The sequence below is a fragment of the Melanerpes formicivorus genome, unplaced genomic scaffold, assembly GCF_026170545.1.
Source record: "Melanerpes formicivorus ecotype bairdi unplaced genomic scaffold, bMelFor1.0.p_v2 SCAF_23, whole genome shotgun sequence".
NCBI lineage: Eukaryota > Metazoa > Chordata > Aves > Piciformes > Picidae > Melanerpes > Melanerpes formicivorus.
This window is the reverse complement of record NW_027142375.1, coordinates 3,524,592-3,546,041: the sequence shown is the minus strand read 5'-3', so window position 1 is coordinate 3,546,041 and position 21,450 is coordinate 3,524,592. Positions and strand designations below refer to the sequence as shown.

The 21,450-nt window shown below is 43.2% G+C and overlaps 1 protein-coding gene across 8 annotated transcripts in view; it reads right to left on the bottom strand.

Moving 5' to 3' along the window:
- Nucleotides 1-204: 204 nt before the first annotated feature.
- The window catches only part of TBC1D5 (TBC1 domain family member 5), a 331,491-nt gene continuing 310,245 nt past the window's right edge, over nt 205-21,450 (bottom strand). For all 8 annotated transcript variants that reach the window (XM_068152338.1, XM_068152339.1, XM_068152334.1 and 5 more), the window contains 3 exons: nt 12,721-12,800; nt 11,440-11,616; nt 205-3,479 (listed from right to left, as the gene is read on the bottom strand). In XM_068152338.1, the coding sequence (XP_068008439.1) occupies nt 3,186-3,479; nt 11,440-11,616; nt 12,721-12,800 (551 nt within the window). In that variant the 3' untranslated portion in view covers nt 205-3,185. The remainder of the gene's footprint in view (nt 3,480-11,439; nt 11,617-12,720; nt 12,801-21,450) is intronic.

The window sequence follows — 21,450 nt, the reverse complement described above, 5'->3', positions numbered from 1 at the left end:
ACCTCTGAGGTCTTCTCCAACCTTGTTGATTCTATGATTCTAGTCTTTGGACATGTTCCAGCACCTCCAGATCCTTCCTGTAATAGGGGCTCCAGAACTGAACCATGAAGAACAACAACAGTTTAAAAACTTTAAGTCACCCCTGTTCAGAAATTGAGCTCCCACTGTTCCAGCCAAGAAACACTCCCTCCTTTCTGAGAAAACAGCACAAGCACAGCCCAGGGAACTTGTTAATATTTTCTTTAATAAAGCGGGCTAGATGTTCTTCCAGAGTAAAGATATAAAGTTCCACAACTAAATGAACACCCAGTCAAACTCTGGTACTGCCTTTCCGCAGCACGCACAACTGACAGGACATGCAAGAGACTTCAAATCGTCATCGATTACAGACGTGAGATACGGTACGACAGTCTCAGATACATATCTCAATCCCACAGTAGTTTCCATCAGCAAGTTGCAATGCATACAATGTTTCTATCTGATTATTGTTACCCATGAACATTAGGAGCAGGTCATCTTCAGAGAAAAAGAATAATCATATATATATATATAAATGGCAATTTCTTTCTTGGTATACTCTTAACATAACACCAGACGGGGGGAGGGGGGGGGCAGTTTGACATTTTCTCCAACTTACAAGTTTCTAACTTAATGAATGTACAAAATTCTAACTCTCCCTGCACTATGATCAAGTATGGGAGACAACATAAGAGGGAGAATGTGGAAGGACATGGTATAACCAAAGCAGATTCATGCATTGGAATTTGCTCTGATCTTCTTTGTATAACAATTTTGTCTGCTGCTGAGAATTTTTGTCATAGCTCACGGTATTCAGCTCACCACTGCCCACTGATTAGCAGTGAAAACTTGTTAGGAACTCCCAAGATTTTTTTTTCTTTTTATCTACTTTTAGTGGTTTTAAAATATGCAGTATTAGAGATACCCAGTAACTTACAAAAATAAAAGAGCTGTACAGCTCACTCCCTTGCGCTGGCAATGAGCTTGTTCAGGAAAAGGGCAATGTGATCCCTGAAATAAACCACCAGAACAGAAAGCAAAAGACTCATGAGTAAAAAAACTAAAAACATTACAAAAAAAAAAGGAAGGAAAAGTATTTTTCCCCTGCCAAAAGTACTGGAATCTTTGAAGGTTTATGTAGCACAGAATATAAAAGTTTTCTCTCTGTCCCCAGAACGCATCTTTCCTCTTCCTGAAGGTCCTTCTTGAACAGATTCTCCTTTGTTGGTGGCGTGGCACAAGCCTTGTTGAATGGGTTAAGGCTTAGAAAAGCTTGAAAGACTTAAATAAACCAGCATCCACTTAATCCCCCTGGCATCCATGCAGGCCCAGGGAAACCAAATAAACCTGAAGTCAGGCACGCATGCTGAATTCCACAATTAAAGCCAAACAAACACTTCTCCAGCAATGTTATGCAGTTAAGAGATCTTTCATCTCAGCAGTCACCTGACTGCTCAGAGCACTCTGTCACAGAGAGGTATGATGCTATGCCTACCCATAACATTCTGGCATCTTTTTCCTCTCCAAGGCACAAATAATCTCTGAAGGACGACACGGTGGCTTCTTAACATGTAAGAACATGGCAGCTACCATGTGGTTACGTGACAATTATCTCTTGGATTCAGCCCCTGACACAGACCTTGCAAAACCTAAACCCAGCAGAACACATGTCACCTTATCTTTGGAATACAGAGCTGAAGTCTGCTGACAATGACAGAGTAAGCAGCAAATAACTACCACGTCTTAACTCCAAACGAACACAAGCCTTGCCATGCGGTTATGAGGTTGTCTCATGGTGTCATGTAGATGAAAAGTAAACAATGCAATTCTCTCTGCTGCTGTTACAGGGTGACATTCCAGCAGTCATTCCTCAGGCTACTTCTGGGTAGGTTCTGCAGGAAGTGTCCACTCACCACAGGTTTCTTTTTGTGGATTCCAATGCAGTTTAAAAGGATCAGAGATCACAAACCCTTGCTCCTTATCTCCCTGAAAAATCTGCTATTAGATGTACTGTGTACTTGAAGGGAAAGAAATACACCTAGCCAGAGAAGAACAAGTTCTAGAGTTGATTAGCAACTTTCTGTTGGTTAATGCTGCTGCACCATTCAGTTTTTCTTGGCTAGAAAATGTGGAAATCATACAGGAATATATGTAAACAGAGTCTATAGAAGATAATAGCAACGAGACATAAAGTGCTTTTCATAATGAACGTCTCCTTTTGCTTTGCACCTTTCCCTGGTAAGTTATCATACTCAGGCTACTTTTAGCTCAGCTGGCTCAGGTCTACACTATGAAATACTGCCATTTCCCTTGCACCTACTGTTTTAACCGTGGTAGTCTCGGTAAAATAAGAAGAGAATTCATGGCAGGGAGAGCAAAATTAGACAGAAGTCAAGAGGCAAAGGGGTGAACTGGAATTCTCAAGGGGAAAAAAAAAAGTAGGCAAAAGGAAATAAGGCTCTGTCATTATAGGTCCCTGTTCTCAAGGAATTTGTTGCACATTCTCCTGTAAGACAGCACTGAAGAACAAGTGCACAAATCTCTGCCTTGAATGCACCTCAGGCTACTGCCTGATGAAAACAAAGAAACTAGGATTGCTCAGCTGAGAACAAGCTTAGTGCCAGGATGATGCTTTTAATCTTTCTGATGTACATTCCTTGCTTCTCTTGTCAGACTCTCTGAAGAAACCTTTTCTACTTAGAAGCAGTGGTACTACTTTTCCACTTAGAAAACCCAGTCAGGCATATTTTTGTACAAAGATGATATTAAGTCTAGCTTGTCTTTGCTGCTTCAGGTCTGATGCCAGCTATCTACCTATTTCCTAATCCATTATAGTACCTAGCACACACTATTCTATGTTTTGGGAAAGCAAGAGTTCTATGGTAAGAAAGCTCCTAAGTAAAACAGTAGCTGTATATGAGAGCTGGGTTTTACTGGGTCTTTATTTAAGGCGGTTATCAAAAGGTGTCTATTCTTTTGGAAAAGTTGCAAATTGCCTTTTTTTCCTTTCCCTCCTTGTTTTCAATATAGGCTTTTGGCAGATGAAATGAGTTACCTTTAACTATTTTCTGTCATTCAAACCCAAAGAACTATCCAGCCTGTGGAACTGCAGGAATTTGAGACGAGTTGTTAACGATTGACATCCCAAACTCTCCCAACCTGTTTCTTTAGATGTCCAGAGGGCTGACAATAGCAAAGTCAGAATCCTTGCTGTTGTTACTACTGTCGTCATCAGGGCTGGAGCTCAGGTTGCTGGAGGAGGCTGAAATGGAGCCCATCAGTGGGTCAGAGAATACCAAAGAAGAGCGAGATGGAGCTTCTGCCTTCGCCGTTGCCTCCTTGGGTGCCTGAAGTGACCGCGCTGGCTCAGGGACCCCACTTCTGCTTCCTTCCTCTTCTTTAGAAACCACAATATAGTCATCAGCAGTCTTGCTCTCACTAGTGCTCGAATCAGTTGTAGTCTGTGAGACAACAGCACAGGAAGGACTTTAGTTAGTTTTCCCACTTCACAAGGTTTATGATGCAAGTCAGTGACATGTGAATTGGATGAAGGAATCACCACTGAGGGATACTTTGGCCAATTTGCATGTACAAAGAATCAATGAATCATAAAATGGTCCAGGCCAGAAGGGACCTCCAAAGGTCATCTAGTCTGACCTCCCCACACTCCACAGGGACATCCCCAACTAGATCAGGCTGCCCAGGGCCTTGTTGAGCCTCACCGTGTGTATCTCCAGGGAAGGAGCCTCAGCCTCCTCCCTGGGCAACATCTTCCAGTGTTCCACCGCCCTCACAGTAAAGAACTTGTTGGAGTTTGTCAGAATGGTTCGGTATAACGTGGCCTCTATTAAAATTCCGGTCTGTGGAACTGGAGACATACATAGACCTGCTCTGGTGTGTACCGGTTCGGATTTGACAGATCAGGGCTCCCAGGGCTTCCAGGCTTAGTGTTGTTGAGTATTTCCTAACTCCACCAGAGAATCCCTGGTGGGTTCAGGAAACTCTCTTCTGTCTGGTTATGCCTTGGAAAATGCGTGTCCCTGAGCACTCAGGATCAAGATTACATCTCAGTGTATTAGAATGCTCTGTGAACTCACAATCTCATGTTCCAAATCCCAGGTTTTTTACAGTCAGAGCTGTATGTAATCAGGAGAGGACTGCCATATACAGCAGAGTGGGATTTCTGACTTGCTGACAGCTGCCAGCCTACTAGCTTGGTTGCAACCCAAAGGGACAACACTGTTTTCTTCTGCAAGAGCTGCATTTGACTCATGTGCTATGTAGTGATGTGTGCCTCTAACAAGACTGTGACTGCTTCTTAGGTGCTCTCACACAAATTTTTCCAGGGGAATAATGCAGCCTTGCGAGCAGCCTGTGGGGACAAGCATCCTGAAGTTGTGTGATCCTGAAACCAATATGTTTGATCACACTAATGCAAGACTGAGCAAAAGAAGTAAAGGGGCAGCTGGGGAAATGTGTTATGTCAACGTGTGTCAATTACAAGCCCTTCACCTGTGACTTTTCCACCAAACAAACAAAACAGTAAATTCACTTTGGGGTAAAAGAGGGATTGTAAGTATTAGAGGAAATATGAAAGCAGTTACAAAAAAGAGCAGGAATAACCTGGATGAGATAGACAAATGTAGCACAGTGTACAATGTATTGGAGCATGGAGGTCATTACAAGTACCAGCAAGACACAGCTTGGGAGCTGTGGTATCCATGGCCTCCAGAAAAATTGATTTAGCCAAATCTATTGTTACAAACAGAAAACAATTCTCCATGGCTCTGATTACTGATCAGAACATTCTTGAAAGGGAACTGCTCAGGGAGCAAAAGTCAGTGGTGATGAAGAGTGACTGCACTATGGAACAAGGGACTGGAAGTCTTTGCTATTGACAAAGTGGTTACAAATTGTTAAAAGCCACAAAGAAGACATATGCTCAGCTGAGTGTGAGAATCTGGTCAAATACAGAAGTGTGGCCTGTTCCCTTACACAATCCATATGAACAAGGACTGCACTGAGTATTTAAAACAGCCTGTATTTATAATTGATGTTCTTTGGGTGTTACCTACATAATGTCTAGGTATAATAATATTATGATCTAGGTATAATAATCCCTAGTATTCTGTTTGGTAATTAACCCACTTCAATACTTCATCAACAACTTCAAGCAGTTTCTATGAAGTTAAAACAGATCTATCCTACAAGGAGAGATACCTCAGTATTTAAGCGCTTCTGAGCTATCATTTGTTATTAATTAGACTTTTGCTTTCATCTAGTCTGTTCAAAATGAGCTGTCACTCAACTGGCTGCCATCTCCAGGGAGCTGAGGACATAGGCAGCACACAGCTGTGGCTCTGCTCCAGCGCAGAATCATGCAATCATGTAATAGTTTGGGTTGGAAGAGACCTTTAAAGGTCATCTGCTCTAAACCCCCATGCAGTAAGGGGGATAGCTCAGTCCCATCCAGCCTGACCTTGAATGTCTCCAGGGATGGGACATCTCTTACTTGCCTAGGTCATATGTTCAAGTGTTCCACTGCCCTCCTTGGAAAAACTGTCTTCCTTAGGTCCAGTCTAGATGTCCACTCTTTTAATTTAAAATGACCATTCCTTGTCCTGTTGTAATAGACCCTAATGAAAAGATTGACCTCATCCTTTAATTACTGAAAACCCACAGTATGGTCTCCCCTGGAGCTTTCTTCAGGCTGAACAACCCCAACTCTCTCAGCCTGCCCTCACAAAAGAGGTCCTTTCATCATTTTTGTGTCCCTATTCCGGAGTTGCTCCAACAGGTCCATGCTTTTCCTGTGCTGCAGACACTAGAGCTGGACACAGGACTCCAGGTGAGGTCTCCCAGAGCAGAAGAGGGGCAGAACTACCTTCTTCAACATGCTGGCCACGCTATTTTTGATACAGCCCAGGATACAGTTGGCTTTCTGGGCTGTAAGTACACACTTCCAGTTCATGTCCAGTTACACCCCTTCCAAGTCCCTCTCAATCCTTTCATCCCCCAACATCTATGGTGTTGGTGTTTCCCCTGACCCAGGTGCTGGACCTTGCCCTTGGCCTTGTTGAAGCTCCTGAGGTTCACAGTAGTAGTTGGCTGGCTGTAGGCACCCAGTACAGCCACAAGAGAGGGCCAGGACCCAGTACAGCCACAAGAGAGGGCCAGGCAAAGGTTTTTTTTGGAGCTCTAAATGCCATATTCCAAATTTCAGTGCTTTGTTTCCCCCTGCAACACAAATCCACATTCCTTTAAACAACCACTGCTGTGTAATTCAATGGCTGCTTTCTATACTTCTCCTGAAAAGCTCTCAGGGAGGGAAGCAGAGTCTCATTTTGCAAAGTGATGCACTACACCAGGCTATCGAGATCATGCCACTGCAGTCCTCATGGGCCTCACATCTGAGGTGGATGGAGAAGAGAAAACTGAGAGGAGATTTAATCAATGTTTCCAAATATCTGAGGGCTGGGGGTCAAGAGGGAGGGGACAGGCTCTGCTCAGTTGCACCCTGGGATAGGACAAGGGGCAATGGAGAGAAACTACAGCACAGGAGGCTCCACCTCAACATGAGGAGGAGCTTCTTCACTGGAAGGGTCTCAGAGCACTGGAGCAGGCTCTCCAGAGAGGTCGTGGAGTCTCCTTCTCTGGAGGCTTTCAAGACCCATCTGGATGTATTCCTCTGCTAGATCCTGCTCTGGCAGGGGGGTTGGACTGGATCTCTGGAGGTCCCTTCCAACCCTGTGATCCTGTGATCCACCTTGTGTAGAGCGACACAGATGTAACCTAGTGCCACACTGGCATAGCTAGATCAGTATTCCCCAAGGATGCTAACAGGGTGTCTTCCTTTTGACAATGAGCCCCAGCAAGGTCCTCCATCATAAACACTTGGCAATGCTGTTGCAGTTTCCTAAATTCTGCTTCCAAGTGTGTACTCTTATGTGGTTAAAAAGTACCCTGCCCTCTCATGAAGTGAAAAGAAAGAAAACTGCTCATCTGCATATCTTGTCACTGGTGCTGTGCTTTGCAACACTACTCCTTCTAGCCACAGTTTTTGGTTCAGTTAAAGAGAACTCTTGCACACTGAAGTATCAGAGAAGCTGCAAAGTATAGATCTTGACTCCAAACTGCTCTAAAAGGGCTTGCCCTAAGTGTTTGTCTGCCCCTGGCATACACTAGTATTTTGGTACTGCTATTTCCAGAGGTAAAATACCTCCTCCCTTCTTCTCCTGCCTGTTTCTGCTTCAGGAAACTCACGCTGACGTGAACCATGTTTTCTTCCATCTGCTGCCACTACTGAATAAATGAAAAATGACAGAATTATACTTCCAGTAGCTTTGAAAGTTAACAACCTCACTGCCCGTTGCCATATGGCTTCTCCAAACGATTTTTTCCTGATGAATATCAGCTACTAGGACCAGGCTCATCTCAACTGCCTTCCCACTGTGAAGGAGTTAAAGCTAACTGTAAGGATACAATTCAAGAAAGCTTAGAAGAACAGCAGCTCATTTTGCCTCCTTCTTTGAGCAGACATAAAGGCAAGATAATGTGTTAATTACCCTTCATTATTTAGCAACAGAAATCTTCTGTTTGTCAACTGCAGGCTGCTACCAAAGGCAAACATTCCAAAGAGTTTCTTTGAGCCTTTATCTTCATGGGTTTTTTCACTTTTAATTTCACAGCTTTCCTATCCAGAGGAGGGATGTATCCTTATCCTGACTTTCCAGAAAGGGATTTGGAGGCAAGAAAGGGGAAGACCACTTAAAAAACCCCAGTAAGGATGATAAATAATTTATATCTATATAACAACAAAGCACAAAAGGCCAGATTTTAATCTCAGTTACGCAACAGCAACCCCTATAACTTTTCCAGCTGGCCTAGAAAATGCCACCTATAATTCCACTACAGTACAAGTCACATTAAACAGAATTATGTGCCTTACTAAAGTCACAGAAAATGTAAATCCAATGAAATTTATGTAGTAGGAAATGCATTAAATGGTCTAGAATGGTTGGAAATTTTAATCCCCTTGCAGCTCTCTCAGTTAAGTACTCCTGGCTTGATCCAGGGCATCAGTACAGTCCACAGAACTAAAAGCTTGGGCCATGGCCTGGTTTGAGGCAAGACATGACCCCATCATTTAACAGCTGAATGTCACAGTCCACTGAATTCAGCAATTTCATTCTTCTGTGTTTTATTAAAATGGGATTAAAGGCCTTATCTTTTTGTTTCATTTCAGACACAGCAGTTAAAAACTGCTCAGAAACAGGAACAGAATGTTGGGATACTAAGAGTCCTCCCAGACTGCCATTTCTAACCCTAATCTTTATGCTTCTATCAAAGGGGCTGTTGCTCATTATCATAATTGGAACTTCCAGATGATAAGAGGAGTGGTGGCTAATCCCTGTGAAGTACTGCACTTCCAAATGTAGACCAGGCAGTGCTGAAGCCTCAACAATGCTCTGCAGGAGCTCACTTTGCACAGCCTCTAACTCACATTGCTCATAGTTGACTTATCAGTATCCTCCAAAATCATAGGACCCCTCAATTCCTGGGGCTAGATATATATACCTGGACTACACCCTGGGGCAAGATCAGGCTTCATTAATATTGCCTCAGAAGTTTCCAGTGGAAAGAAACCTGCACAGCTCAGGATTCATAAAATCATATGATCAGAGAATAATCTGGGCTCGAAGGGATCTCCAAAGGTCATCAGCCCAACCTTCCTGCTGTCAGCAGAGACATCCCCAGCTAGATCAGGCTGCCCAGGTACTCGTCAAGCCTCACCTTGAATAACTCCAGGGAGGAGTCCTCAACCACCTTCCTGGGCAACCTGTTCCTGTGTTCCACCACCCTCAAAGTAAAGAACTTCTTCCTGATGCCCAGTGTAAATCTGCTCTTTTCTAGTTTGAAGCTATTGCCCCTTGTCCTGTCACTGCAGACCTTTGTAAACAGTCTCTCTCCATCCTTCCTGTAGGCCCCATTGAGGAACTGGAAGGCTGCTATTAGGTCATCCCAGAGCCTCCTCTTCTCCAGGCTGAACACCCCTAGTTCCCTCAGCCTGTCCTCATAGCAGAGATGCTCCAACCCCCTGATCATTTTCGTGGTACTCCTCTGGACCCTCTCCATCAGGTCCATGGCTTTCCTATATTGAGGGCTCCAGACCTGTACACAGTAGTCCAGGTGAGGTCTCACCAGAGCAAAGTGGCAGAATCACCTCTCTGGATCTGCTGGCAGTGCATCTTTTGATGCAGCCCAGGCTGTGATTTGCCTTCTGTGCTGCAAGCTCACACTGCCTGCTCATGTCCAGCTTCTCATCCATCATCATCCCCAAGTCCTTTTCCTCAGGGCTTTTTTCTATCACCTCATCCCACAGTCTGTATTGATAGGAGGATTGTTGTGGCCCAGGTGCAGGACACTGCACTTGCTCTTGTTGAACCTCAAGAGGTTCAGCTGGGCACCACCTCTCCAGCCTGTCCAGGTCCTTCTGAATGCCATCCTGTCCCTCTGGTGTATTGACTCTGCTTGGTATCATCTGCAGACCTGCTGATGGTGCATTCAATCTCACTCTCTCTGTCATTGATAAAAATATTAAACATATTTATCTGCTCCACACTATGCACTCCAGGTGCAAAGCCCCTCAGCCTCTGCTTAGTGACACATGGTTTAGAGCAGCATTTGAGTAAAGGCTTCTCCAGCACAAGCAGGGCCTACATACACTCATAAAGCATGTTCTCATTTTGTATGGCATGCTACCTTTCAGTAAACAAAGTAAAAGTCAAAAAATCCCAGTGAAACTCACCAAAACCTACTATTTGCCATTTTGGCAGGAAAGCTAAAGGTACTTTGTATAAAATGCTAGGAGATGAAGGGCAAATAACAGAAGGTCATCATATGAACACTCCAATATGTGCTATCAGTTTAACCTATGCCTTTATTATGGTATAAAGCAGCCACTGTAATGGCAACAGATAAAAAAGCAATGAAAGCTTTTTAGCAAAGCTTTGCTCTTTGAACCTACCATAACTAAGTGGGGAAAAAAGGAAAAAGGCAAAGTTTGGTATTCCTTCTAATACTGAAATACAAATGAAATAGAGCACTTCACACAGAGTGCTCTAACTTATGGGGATTGTATGTACTAAAGCAAAATAGCCCCCTGTTCATGACTTGAAAATGAACAAATATTTCTGGTAGTTCCTAAGTACTGCTTGTCAAAAGTAAACTGCTTGCAGACTCAGTCAGACTCTGAGGTGACAGCACTGCCACTGATTTACAAGTCTTACTACCAGGGGTGGAAGCCTTAACAGAACTCCAATACAGCAACATGCATATATCACAGAATCATAGAATCAGCCAGGTTGGAGAAGACCTCAGAGATCATCAGGTCCAACCTATTACCTAATACCTAACACTAACATCTCAGGACAACTAAACCATGGCTTCAAGTGCCTCATCCAGTCTCTTGTTAAACACCTCCAGGGATGGTGACTCCACCACCTCCCTGGGCAGCACATTCCAATGGCAAATTACTCTTTCTGGGAAGAACTTTCTGCTCACCTCAAGCCTAAACTTCCCTTTGAGACTGTGTCCTCTTGTTCTGTTGCTGGTTGCCAGGGAGAAGAGACCAACCCCCACCTGGCCACAAACTCCTTTCAGGTAGTTGTAGACAGCAATAAGGTCTCCCCCGAGCCTCCTCTTCTCCAGGCTAAACACCCCCAGCACCCTCAGCCTCTCCTCACAGGGCTTGTGCTTGAGACCTCTCACCAGCCTTGTTGCCCTTCTCTGGACACATTCAAATGTCTCAAATGTGCATATATAAAAGTACTTGGTTTGAAGTTCACTTTTGAGTCAGGCTGAGTCTTAGACAGAGAAAGGTCTTTTACCATGGAAGTAAAATACCTCTCTCTGTGTATCATCCTGGCCTGTGACTGCATGCTTTGTATGTGAAAGAACTGTTTACTTGGTTCAAGGAGAAAGTCAAAACAATGGAGTAGAAGGTAAAAGCAATCTCTTTGCTGTTTCCTTTTTGGCACTTGCCATGAATACACTGCAATGCAGATAATCAGCTCTTACATAAGGGGATTCTGGAGGACAAGGACAATGAGAGTAATCATATCAGAACATTTGATATGGGAACATTTAGCTCCAGTTTATACATATTTGTTGGAAATAGATCTGTGACTCTGTAATTCAATGATCTGAAGAAAGAAACCTCTCCCCAAACACTGCATAACACCTAAACTTAAATATCTGTGTGTAGAGCATAAGACTAGACTAAAAATAATTGATGGGAGTAGGACAGAAGCTAGAGAGATGCTTTAAGCCATGGCACCATGTCTGGATGTGCTAATGGACGTCTTCAGAAGGTGTAAGACTAATTCCATCGACAGCCCATGTGAAATGCTTTCATCTTACCTGTGGCTCTGAGACAAACTGTTGCTTTGTCATAACAGGTCCCTTTAGGACATCACCTGTCCCCTTGTTCTGACTGTTGGAACAGTAATGATCATCAGCTATAGTGATCTGCTCATTCTCTTCAGCTTCCAGCTGGCTCTGGTTGAAACGCAAGGAACCTTTCAGGATATCCTTGATCTGAATGGGAGGAGAAAGGATGCAAGGTAGAAATTTGTAGGAATTTTGAACTTATCATAGTAGTATCATAGTATCAGTCAGGGTTGGAAGGGACCACAAGGATCATCTAGTTCCAACCCCCCTGCCATGGGCAGGGACACCCCACACTACATCAGCCTGGCCACAGCCTCAGCCAGCCTGGGCTTATACACCTCCAGGGACAGCACCCCAACCACCTCCCTGGACAACCCATTCCAGGGCTTCACCACTCTCATGGTGAAGAACTTCCTCCTCAAATCCAGCCTGAACCTCCCCACCTCCAGCTTCATTCCATTCCCCCTATCCTATCACTACCTGAGATCCTGAGAAGTCCCTCCCCAGCCTTCTTGCAGCCCCCTTCAGATACTGGAAGGCCACAATGAGGTCACCTCAGAGCCTTCTCTTCTGCAGACTGTACAGCCCCAACTCCTTCAGTCTGTCCTCATAGGAGAGGTGCTCCAGCCCCCTGATCATCCTCCTGGCCCTTCTCTGGACACCTTCCAGCACCTCCATATCCCTCTTGTAACTTCCTAAAACTTTGTGCAGAATGCTCTCATGCAACAGTTCCCCAGAGTATTTGCTTTGCAGAGACAGAGAGCAAGTCAACATTCATCTCTTTATTGCTTACAGATAAAAATATCAGTGCAATTCGGTTGCACTGGAGGCTGGAAAACAACTATCCAGGAAACCTACAGAGGATGAAGCTCTTAAGATTATTACCTACCTTGTTACAGGCTTAACATATGCTGCATAGTTCCTCATAAAATGTATTTTGAGGGAGCAGAGGGCAGTATAATCAGAACCACAGATGCTCAGCAGCATTCTCTTTTATGACCATAGTATTTTGTATTTTAATTCAAGGACATTCAAGTGTTGTCACATGTAAAGAATGGGGACACAGCCATGATTATTGCCTAGTGGGTACATTTTCCATCAAGAAACACAACAGTCTTGCCCTGGTCGATGCATTGGTGTTAGCAAAACAGTCATTACAAGAATAAACAGCAGTATACATAAAGAGCAAAAAAGAGAAAGGCTTAATAACACTGAAGGGTACAAGAAAGCTAAACTAAGCAAAAGTTATACCTGCTTCAAACCAGCCAAGGAAACTAGAATTTCATCTTCTTTTTCCAAATGTTCTTGTAATATGACCTCTTGAATATTTCCTGCAACATCAAAAGATGAAAAAAGGTAAAGAGAGAACTCTAAATACTGTCTGACACGATGCCAATCTACCACTGACTTGTGCTCTCAAAATAAAATCCTGGGACCTGCAAACATAATTTCACACACAGACCTACAGGGTGACAGCCTTACTAGCTGTGGAAGTAAGGCCAGCCCAGTGCAGCCAGAAGGTCTCCAGCAGTGCTCTGCTGCAGCAGGACTTCTACTACCACAGTGTACCAATGGATCTAGGCTACTACTGGTCCCTAGAAGAAAACATCAGCCTCTGTGCCTAACAGAGTTATGTGCATCTTTGAACCTGCAAATGCTTTGGAAACCACTCAAGGACAATTACCAGAACCTGCTGCAGCTCACAGGAAGGGTCAGGGTAGAGGTGCAGCAATCTTCATCTTGATCCTAAGACTGCTGCAGATGCTAGAATGCTGCTCTTTAGAAAAAGACTGAGTTTCATTCCCTTTCCAATTCCTTCTTTCAGGTGAAAGACCTAGGGCTGAGCAAAACTTATGTGACAGGAAGAACAGTGCAGTCCTGTCACTTTAGAAGATTCCTGCCTTCTACAGCTATAGTGCTGTCCTCCAAGGGTGCATTTCAATACTCTGGCATGTGGTGTTTGCAGGAGACAGAGCTGGAAGCTGGCTAACACATCTGAGCTGGAGCTGTGGTGGTCTTCCCCACGTCAGGGAAATCCAAAGCAATGCTATAGTACAAACCAGCCCAGAGGAACTACAGTTCTAGTAGCTCTGCAGACTATTTAAACTATGTCAGGTCCTTCTCTGTCCTCCTAGCTCCCACCTTCTTCCTCTTTACCTGCCATGGTTTAGTTGCTAAGATGGTGTTGGGTGATAGGTTGGACTTGATGATCTTGAAGGTCTTTTCCAACCTGGTCTGGTCTATCCCATCCCATCCTATCCTATCCTATCCTATCCTATCCTATCCTATCCTATCCTATCCTATCCTATCCTATCCTATCCTATCCTATCCTATCCTATCCTATCCTATCCTATCCTATCCAACATTTGACTTGCCTTTTTTTCACACTTCAATCTAAATTGTCTAGCCTTACAATTTGGAAAACAAAATATATTCATGTTTACTTATAGAACAATACTTTAGATCCTGATTTCTGCTGTTCAACAAACAATGCATGATTTCCTACTTTTTCTCTACTTTCAAAAGGTCTGGAATATAAAACATTGGAAGTCCAGAGCCTTCATAGGCAGGAAAGTAATCCTTCATCACAGGCTGAATCACTGAATATAATTGTCTTTTCCATTTGTTGAGCATTAGAATGAAAAGGATTTCTACAGTGTTTGATCCCCACATAAATTGAAATAATGTATTAAAAAGCTATGGTATGCAGTCTGAGTACCAAGAAAACTATTCAAATCAAGCCACCAACCTGCAGACTAAATGAGGGAAAGCTAAGGAATCAAGAAAACAAGTGCTTCTCTCGCCTAATGCTTCTATTTTCAGCTGGTCTCGGTGGGGCCTTTCCAGGAAGATGACTCCTGCTGAGAGGAACTAACTCAAAATAGCTGCAAGCTGTAGTATGAATGCTCTCTTCTACTACTAGCTCCTGATCAATGACTTGTGAACAATCAACAGTGCCAGAGTCACATTAAATTGTCTTTTTTCCCCACCCTTGCTTTTCTCTACTGAGAACACAGCTCAAACTCAGAATGCCTAAGTACCTTCTCATTGCCAAGGCAGGCAGCAGTAGGGAGAGAACTCAGTGTATTACTTCACCTCCATTTCCCAAAACTGCATAGCAAAAGAATCCCAAGGTTTCCACAGATGCCAAGGCACACTCAACTCTCTAGACTCATATTCCAGTCCTTTTGTATGAGAGTTTTCATGAAATTGGGGGTTACAGAAACGACTTCCAACATTTCCTGCACAGTGTACTAGTGAACAGCAAGATTGCTTCTTCACCAACATCAGAGGGCTGGAAATATGGACTGGGGATAATTGATTTCTTGATCTTTCTGCAACAAATACCTCTTTCCTGCCTGAATTTGACCTGACTGAGCAGGAAAAAGTGCTCTCACTTGAAAACTGGACATAATGACATTGCTGTTTAATAATGCAGCTCAGGCTAATTCCAAATCCTGCATTTTCCTTCCAGCATTAAAAGTGCAAACAAGAGGAGTTGAACTTCCTCCTCAAGCAATAATTTGTGATCTGAGTGGTTATGAAGACAACAGCACTAAGTAGTTCAAATTTCATTTATCTCTCTTGTTGTGATGGTCAACTCTTATTCTAGCAATTATGCATTCCATGAAAAACATGACTTGGAAGGAAGCAAGAGGCCAATGGAAGTAAACACTGTGACAGGGATTCACTGAAATGTGCACAAGCTTCACTATTTTGATCTTCTCCTTTGCATCCACTCAAAGTGTCTGTAGGTGTCTACCAAATCAAGGTGTCTGTAGGTGCCTACCACAGCTGGACTTTCAGGACTGGCACAGTTGTAGAAAGAAAGCAGCTCTTTATCAGCTGAACTGTGTGGTTTTGACCTTAGGAGTCACCCTTGAGGGACAAAAAGGTGGTTAAAATTCATGGGGTGTGAAGAATTACACTTTTATTCTTTCTACACATATATACAGCATGACAATAGGTGAGCTTGCCAGTCAAGCTATACCACAAATACTCTCCAAGAGCCATTCCTGTATTCAGTTTAATGAATTTGTTGATGTTCTCCCTTTCTTTATAAGCTGGTTTTATAGGTTATTTAACATAACTATTCTTAACTAAAGGAGTAATTGGGATTATCCTTAAGGAAAGGATCCATGGGGCTGTGTTTGATGTGGCCTTCCTTACGTGCAGCATTTCCAATCTCACTGGGTTTATAAACTGTGAATTACTTTATTTATGGCCCAAGCATAAGAAAACTCATTTGATGCACTTACTTCCTCAACAAATGCTGAAGCATTTCATTTCAACCCAGGGCAGCAGAATAATTTCCATTTCATTTGATCCCTATAAACATGTCATAACCTTTCATCTCATCATATGCTACATAAAATAAGAATTCAGTGCTATCTTGCATACATTTAACAAGTACTGCATCCAGATCTACATTGGGCAATATATCAGCCTCTAAATAATAAGCAATTAAGTCAACTTTCTCCCCTCCCTCCCCCACTGCAAATGAGCCTTATAATGTAATGCATCCTTGTAACAACTGCATTGATTGTTAAGAAGGATGGATGAATCCTGTCTAATTAGGCCTTTAAAGGTGCTATTTCACACAACAAATAGAAATTATAATAGCAACTGTACCCTGGAAGTTTTAGTTCCTCTATATTTTCCTTCCTTGCTCACAGGGTCTGCAGTAATCACAGTGAAAATGTGGCTTTGAACCACGTTTAATAGGTTTTCCAAATAATATTTGCCTGGGGGATGTCAGGCAGTGTAAATGTAAATAAATCATAGACTCATAAAATCACAGAATAGTTTGGTTTGGAAGGGACCTTTAAAAGCTTATCTAGTCCAACCTCACTGCCATGAGGAGGGAATCTTACAACTGCCAGTGCTACCTGATGGCTGTGGCAGGGATGTGTCCTGTGATCCCCCCCAAAGAGCTCTCAAAAGACTACCTTTCATGTTCTGTTGTTGCTGTGATGCATTCTGTACAGTTATGTACAGGCTATCTGGGCAAGCCAAGAGCTGATGTGTTGTTCCAGTTGGGGGAATGCTGGTGGTGTTTAGAAGAAAGAGGTATGAAAACTTCACTTTTCCACATGCTTTCCCTAATCCACTCTGGACAGGCAGAGATGCAGAAGAATACTGGTGAAGGGCACAGCAACATATTACAGACAGCAGAAATCACATGGGAAAAGGCACCATAAGGAGGATCCAACCAGCTCTGTATGGGTAGCTCAGAGACAGATTTATTTCCTTTGTCTTGGCAGAGCCAGTATGCTTAAGCTTAAACTTACTAGATGAGGGTTGGACCCAAGAGGTTTTTGTGGTGCTGCTTCCACGACAAAGTTATTTAAAAATCTGGATTTTGAGCAATGGACTCCTGAGAGCCACCTGAGTATCTCCCTGGCAGCTGGCCCAAGTCCAGCAGTACGAGTACAAAGATGAAGTTAATAAAACCAGGCAGACTTATGTTTCTTCTGTATAACTGGGTACCTCTGCACATATTCCTAGGGTGCTGTACAGAACCTTGTGAGCTGCCTCTTTGCAGAGCTGAGTCCGCAGCGCTTATCAGCTATGGCACTATGATGTGAGAAAGCAGCTAAATTGCTTCTGAATCTCAGCTGGCTGGAGAAGCAACCTTCTGCATTTACACAGTGCTGCCCTTGAGCAAAAGTGAGGGTGGAATGACCCTAGATTCTCTACTTTCATAACCTGATAAATTGCCCATCAAAAAAGAATGGTTTCTATATAAAGATTCCCATATCTGAGTTAATACTGAACCAATGTTCCTTTAAACTGCCTCTCATGGAAAGGACTTCCTGTACCACAAGTGTAATTATTTGGTAAACTTTCACACACTTGGAGGTCCGAATCTATGTCTCCGGTGGAAAGGAGTGGTGGGTTCTTTTGCCTTAGAGAACAGGGACAGTTCCTGCCTCTTCTGAACAGATGACATGTTGAAATTCAGCACTTCTATCTCTGGAGCAAAACTGACAAGCTCATAAACATCCTCCCCAATCTCTCATGTTAGCACTTGCCTATGGAGGACTGGTATTTCTCCAGGGTTTACGTTTACTTTTTGTTAAGAGGCTGTGCTTTAATCCTGAGCCAGTGCTGACAAGGTCCAAACCCTGAAGACACTGGAACAGCAGATGGTGTCAGATCTAAGGGTCATTAACTGGTGTCACTTGAACAGCCATTTAACACTGCTGTGTTGACTTGAGATGGGGCTGAAATGAAGCTTTGCTCTTTCAGACCCTCCAGATTGACTTTAAGTTGAGTTACCACCACAAACTGAGTTCTATGTCCAATGTGAAGGACAGGCATGGAGCAGACACTGTGGGGCCTTTTCAGTGGTTTTTTGGGTGGATATTTCTTTGACAAGTTTCAGGACCTGCTCTAAGACACTAAAGAGAGGTCAAATTTAGCAGGGTAAATGTTCTTCTAGGATGCAGTTGTTAGCTTTCCATATAGTGAAAGAAGGGAGGAAACAATCAAAATTCTTCACAAAGTAAAGAAAATGATGCCAGGTGATCATGCTGTAATGCCAACTGGTATATTGTGGCTTTCTGAATTATTAAGCCTTGAGGGATTTATTCTCACTAGCAGAGAAGTGCCTCACAGAAAGAAAAAATGCTGAGAAATGTTATTATATTGCTGAACACCTCAGAGACAATAAGAGTTCCTGCAAAAGGCCAAAGTGTGTGAAAACAATACCATCAAGGAACAGTATTTGTGTTGAGGCTGGAGTGCTCACAGCTATGGCAACTATACTTCTCCAGCTACTGAGTAATCACAAAATCACAGAATGTTAGGGGCTGGAAAGACCTTGAAAGCTCATCCAGTCCAGCCCCCCTGCCAGAGCAGGATCACCTAGAGCAGATCACACAGGAACACATCCAGGTGGGTCTTGAATATCTCCAGAGAGGGAGACTCCACAAGCCCCTGGGCAGCCTGTGCCAGTCTTCTGTCACCCTCACAGGGAAAAAAATTCTTCCTCATGTTCATGTGGAACTTCCTATGCCTCAGCTTCAACCCACTGCCCCTTGTGCTGTCATTGGGCATCACCAAGCAGAGCCTGGCTCCATCCTCTTGGCACCTCCATCCCCTTTACATCTTTATCAACATGAATGAGGTCACCCCTTAGGCTCCTCCTCTCCAAGCTAAAGAGCCCTCAGCTCCCTCAGTCTCTCCTCATAAGGCACATGTTCTACTCCTTTGACAATATTTGTTGCTCTGGCTGGACTCTCTCTAGTAGCTCCCTGTCCCTCTTGAACTGAGGGTCCCAGAACTGGACACAATATTCCAGATGTGGCCTCACCAGGGCAGAGTAGAGGGGCAGGAGAACCTCTCTTGACCTACCCACAACAGCCTTTCTAATACACTCCAGAGTGGCATTGGCCCTCTTGGCCAGAAGAGCACACTGCATTTGTACTGTGAACAAAGCCACTGGACAGGCTTACAAGATTGGATGCCTCTTCATTTCATTAATGGAAAAATTGAGGACAGGATTATTACCTTTTTTTAAAATATATCCTTAAAGCTATGACAGGCCTGTGAAAAACAGTGGAAAAAGAAGCAAACTTTGCTTCCCTTGTCTGGCCATTTTGCACATAAAAATTTCAACATTTGTCTGTGGAGGCACTAAAATGCTTTCCACTTTGGATGTTCTTGGAAGTTGTTAAGGGCAAGGGGGAAAAAAAGCAAAGCTTTTTCTATTGCACAGCCCTGTGAAGGAGGAAAAGACCACGGAATGACTTTCCCCCTGTTTTCATCATCAACCCCCTGTTTCTCATTTCTACACTCAGGGCTAAGTTGTAATACTTTGGAACCACCATTCATCCCCATGGTAACATCTCCTGATATTACAAGCAGTTAATTATGCTGTTGCCATGTGGTATGCTGTGTGGTTTGTTTACAGAAGGAGATAAACTAATGAAAGCAGCTTCCAATGTATGAAGAAAATAAAAACTGCTGCTCTGTCTCTTTGGTCTTTCCTCATGCTCTGTGCAAAGAAAATGTGGCATTAGCAGATAGCTGCTGAAACTTAAGAGACATGCAGTGCTCTCAATAAAAAGTGCACTATCATTATAGGACAAATAGGATACTTTTTTCACTATACTTCTCTAGCCACTGAGTAACTACAGGATCACAGAATGGAAGGGACCTCAAAAGATCATCCAGTCCAGCCCCCTGCCAGAGCAGGATCACCTAGACCAGGTCACACAGGAACACATCCAGGTGAGTCTTGAATATCTCCAGAGAGGGAGACTCCACAACTCCCCTGCGCAGCCTGCTCCAGTGCTCTGTCACCCTCACAGGGAAAGAATTCATCCTGATGTTTCCACAGGACTTTCTATGACTCAATTTCCACCCATTGCTCCTTGTCCTCTCACTGGGCATCCCCAAGCAGAGCCTAATTCCATCCTCTTGGCACTCGCCCTGCACATCTTTATCAACATGAATGAGGTCAGTGAAACAAAATTATTTTCTAAACAGATTAATATAAAACTGCTTGGCATAGGTGGATTTGATAGAAATAGGATATAGATTATTAGGGATTCAAAACAGAATAGATGACTTGGTTGTCATTTTGACCATTGCTCTGCTACGGCAAATGCCATCTCTGCCGTGCAGTAACTGCCCTTCACTGTCATCACACTCCCCCTTGTAAGGGAAAGAGCTTGAGAAAAGACAGCCAAAAAATTCTGAACTGCCTCACTGGAAAGCACAAAAAGAACATTTTATAACTGTCTGACACTCTGATTTATAGTGCCAATGAAATAATTCTGTTGTGAATGCTCACTGGGTATGCATTTTTAGGAGCCTGAACTGATACTGCTTTGTTGAAAAGTGACCTGCAAAGATAATGCAGTCAATACAGGATAAAAAAATGTTAGTTGTGTAACAAAGTCTGGGAAAAAAACCCAATGTTTAAAAAGTCAGTCCAAGAAAGTGTGGGGTTTTTGAGACAAAGAAGGTAAATGGTATCTAATTTAAAAGGCAAGCTTTAGACTAAAGAAACTAAGTTATTGATTAGTTGTGCCTGATTCAAAGTCATTTGGTGGGGCTTGGTCTCTTCTCCCAGGCAACCAGCACCAGAACAAGAGGACACAGTCTCAAACTGTGCCAGGGGAAGTTTAGGCTGGAAGTGAGGAGAAAGTTCTTCACAGAAAGAGGCCATTGGAATGTGCTGCCCAGGGAAGTGCTGGAGTCACCGTCCCTGGATGGGTTCAAGAGGGGATTGGATGTGGCACTTGGTGCCATGGTTTAGTTAGTCATGAGGTGTTGGGTGATAGGTTGGACTTGATGATCTCTGAGGTCTTTTCCAACCTTATTGATTCTGTGATTCTGTGATTTCTTAACAACAGTTCTCTTAACAATGCTAATTTTTTGCTGAAGGAATTAGTACTGGGAGGCTCCTTAAATTTTATACATCCCTATGTTTTTATCAGTACTTTAGACAGCCATTAAATGTAGGGTGGTTAACTGCAGTTAGAATGGTTACAGAAAGCAAAGTACATTGCAGAGTTACCTGAATTATTTAGCTAAAACACCAAATTACAAGAAGTGAATTTTAACATAATCAAATGAAAGGAACATTTACAGACATAAACATTTCCTGCTTTTGCCTACAGGATAAAATCCTCTGTTCAGAAAGCTGTGTCAAGGAGCACTAATGTGAGGCTTCATTAAAAATGTTTCAGGAAAGGAATGCTACCTTAGAGCAAAGAGATGTCCTTCCCTTTGCTGAGCAACCACTTTGCTGAGCCCAGTCCTGGTACAGTGTATCCTGATCTGATTAACCCACTTCAGAAAGTGTATGAGAACGCTGAAGAATTCAAAGGAAGACCACAGAAATGATGGGGTCTAAAAATCAACTCATGTAAAATGAACCTTAAAGTGTCCTACCTAGCAAAGACAGCCTTGAGAGATTACTTCATCAATGTGTGCAGGTAAATTAAATGAGGATTTGCAGCCATG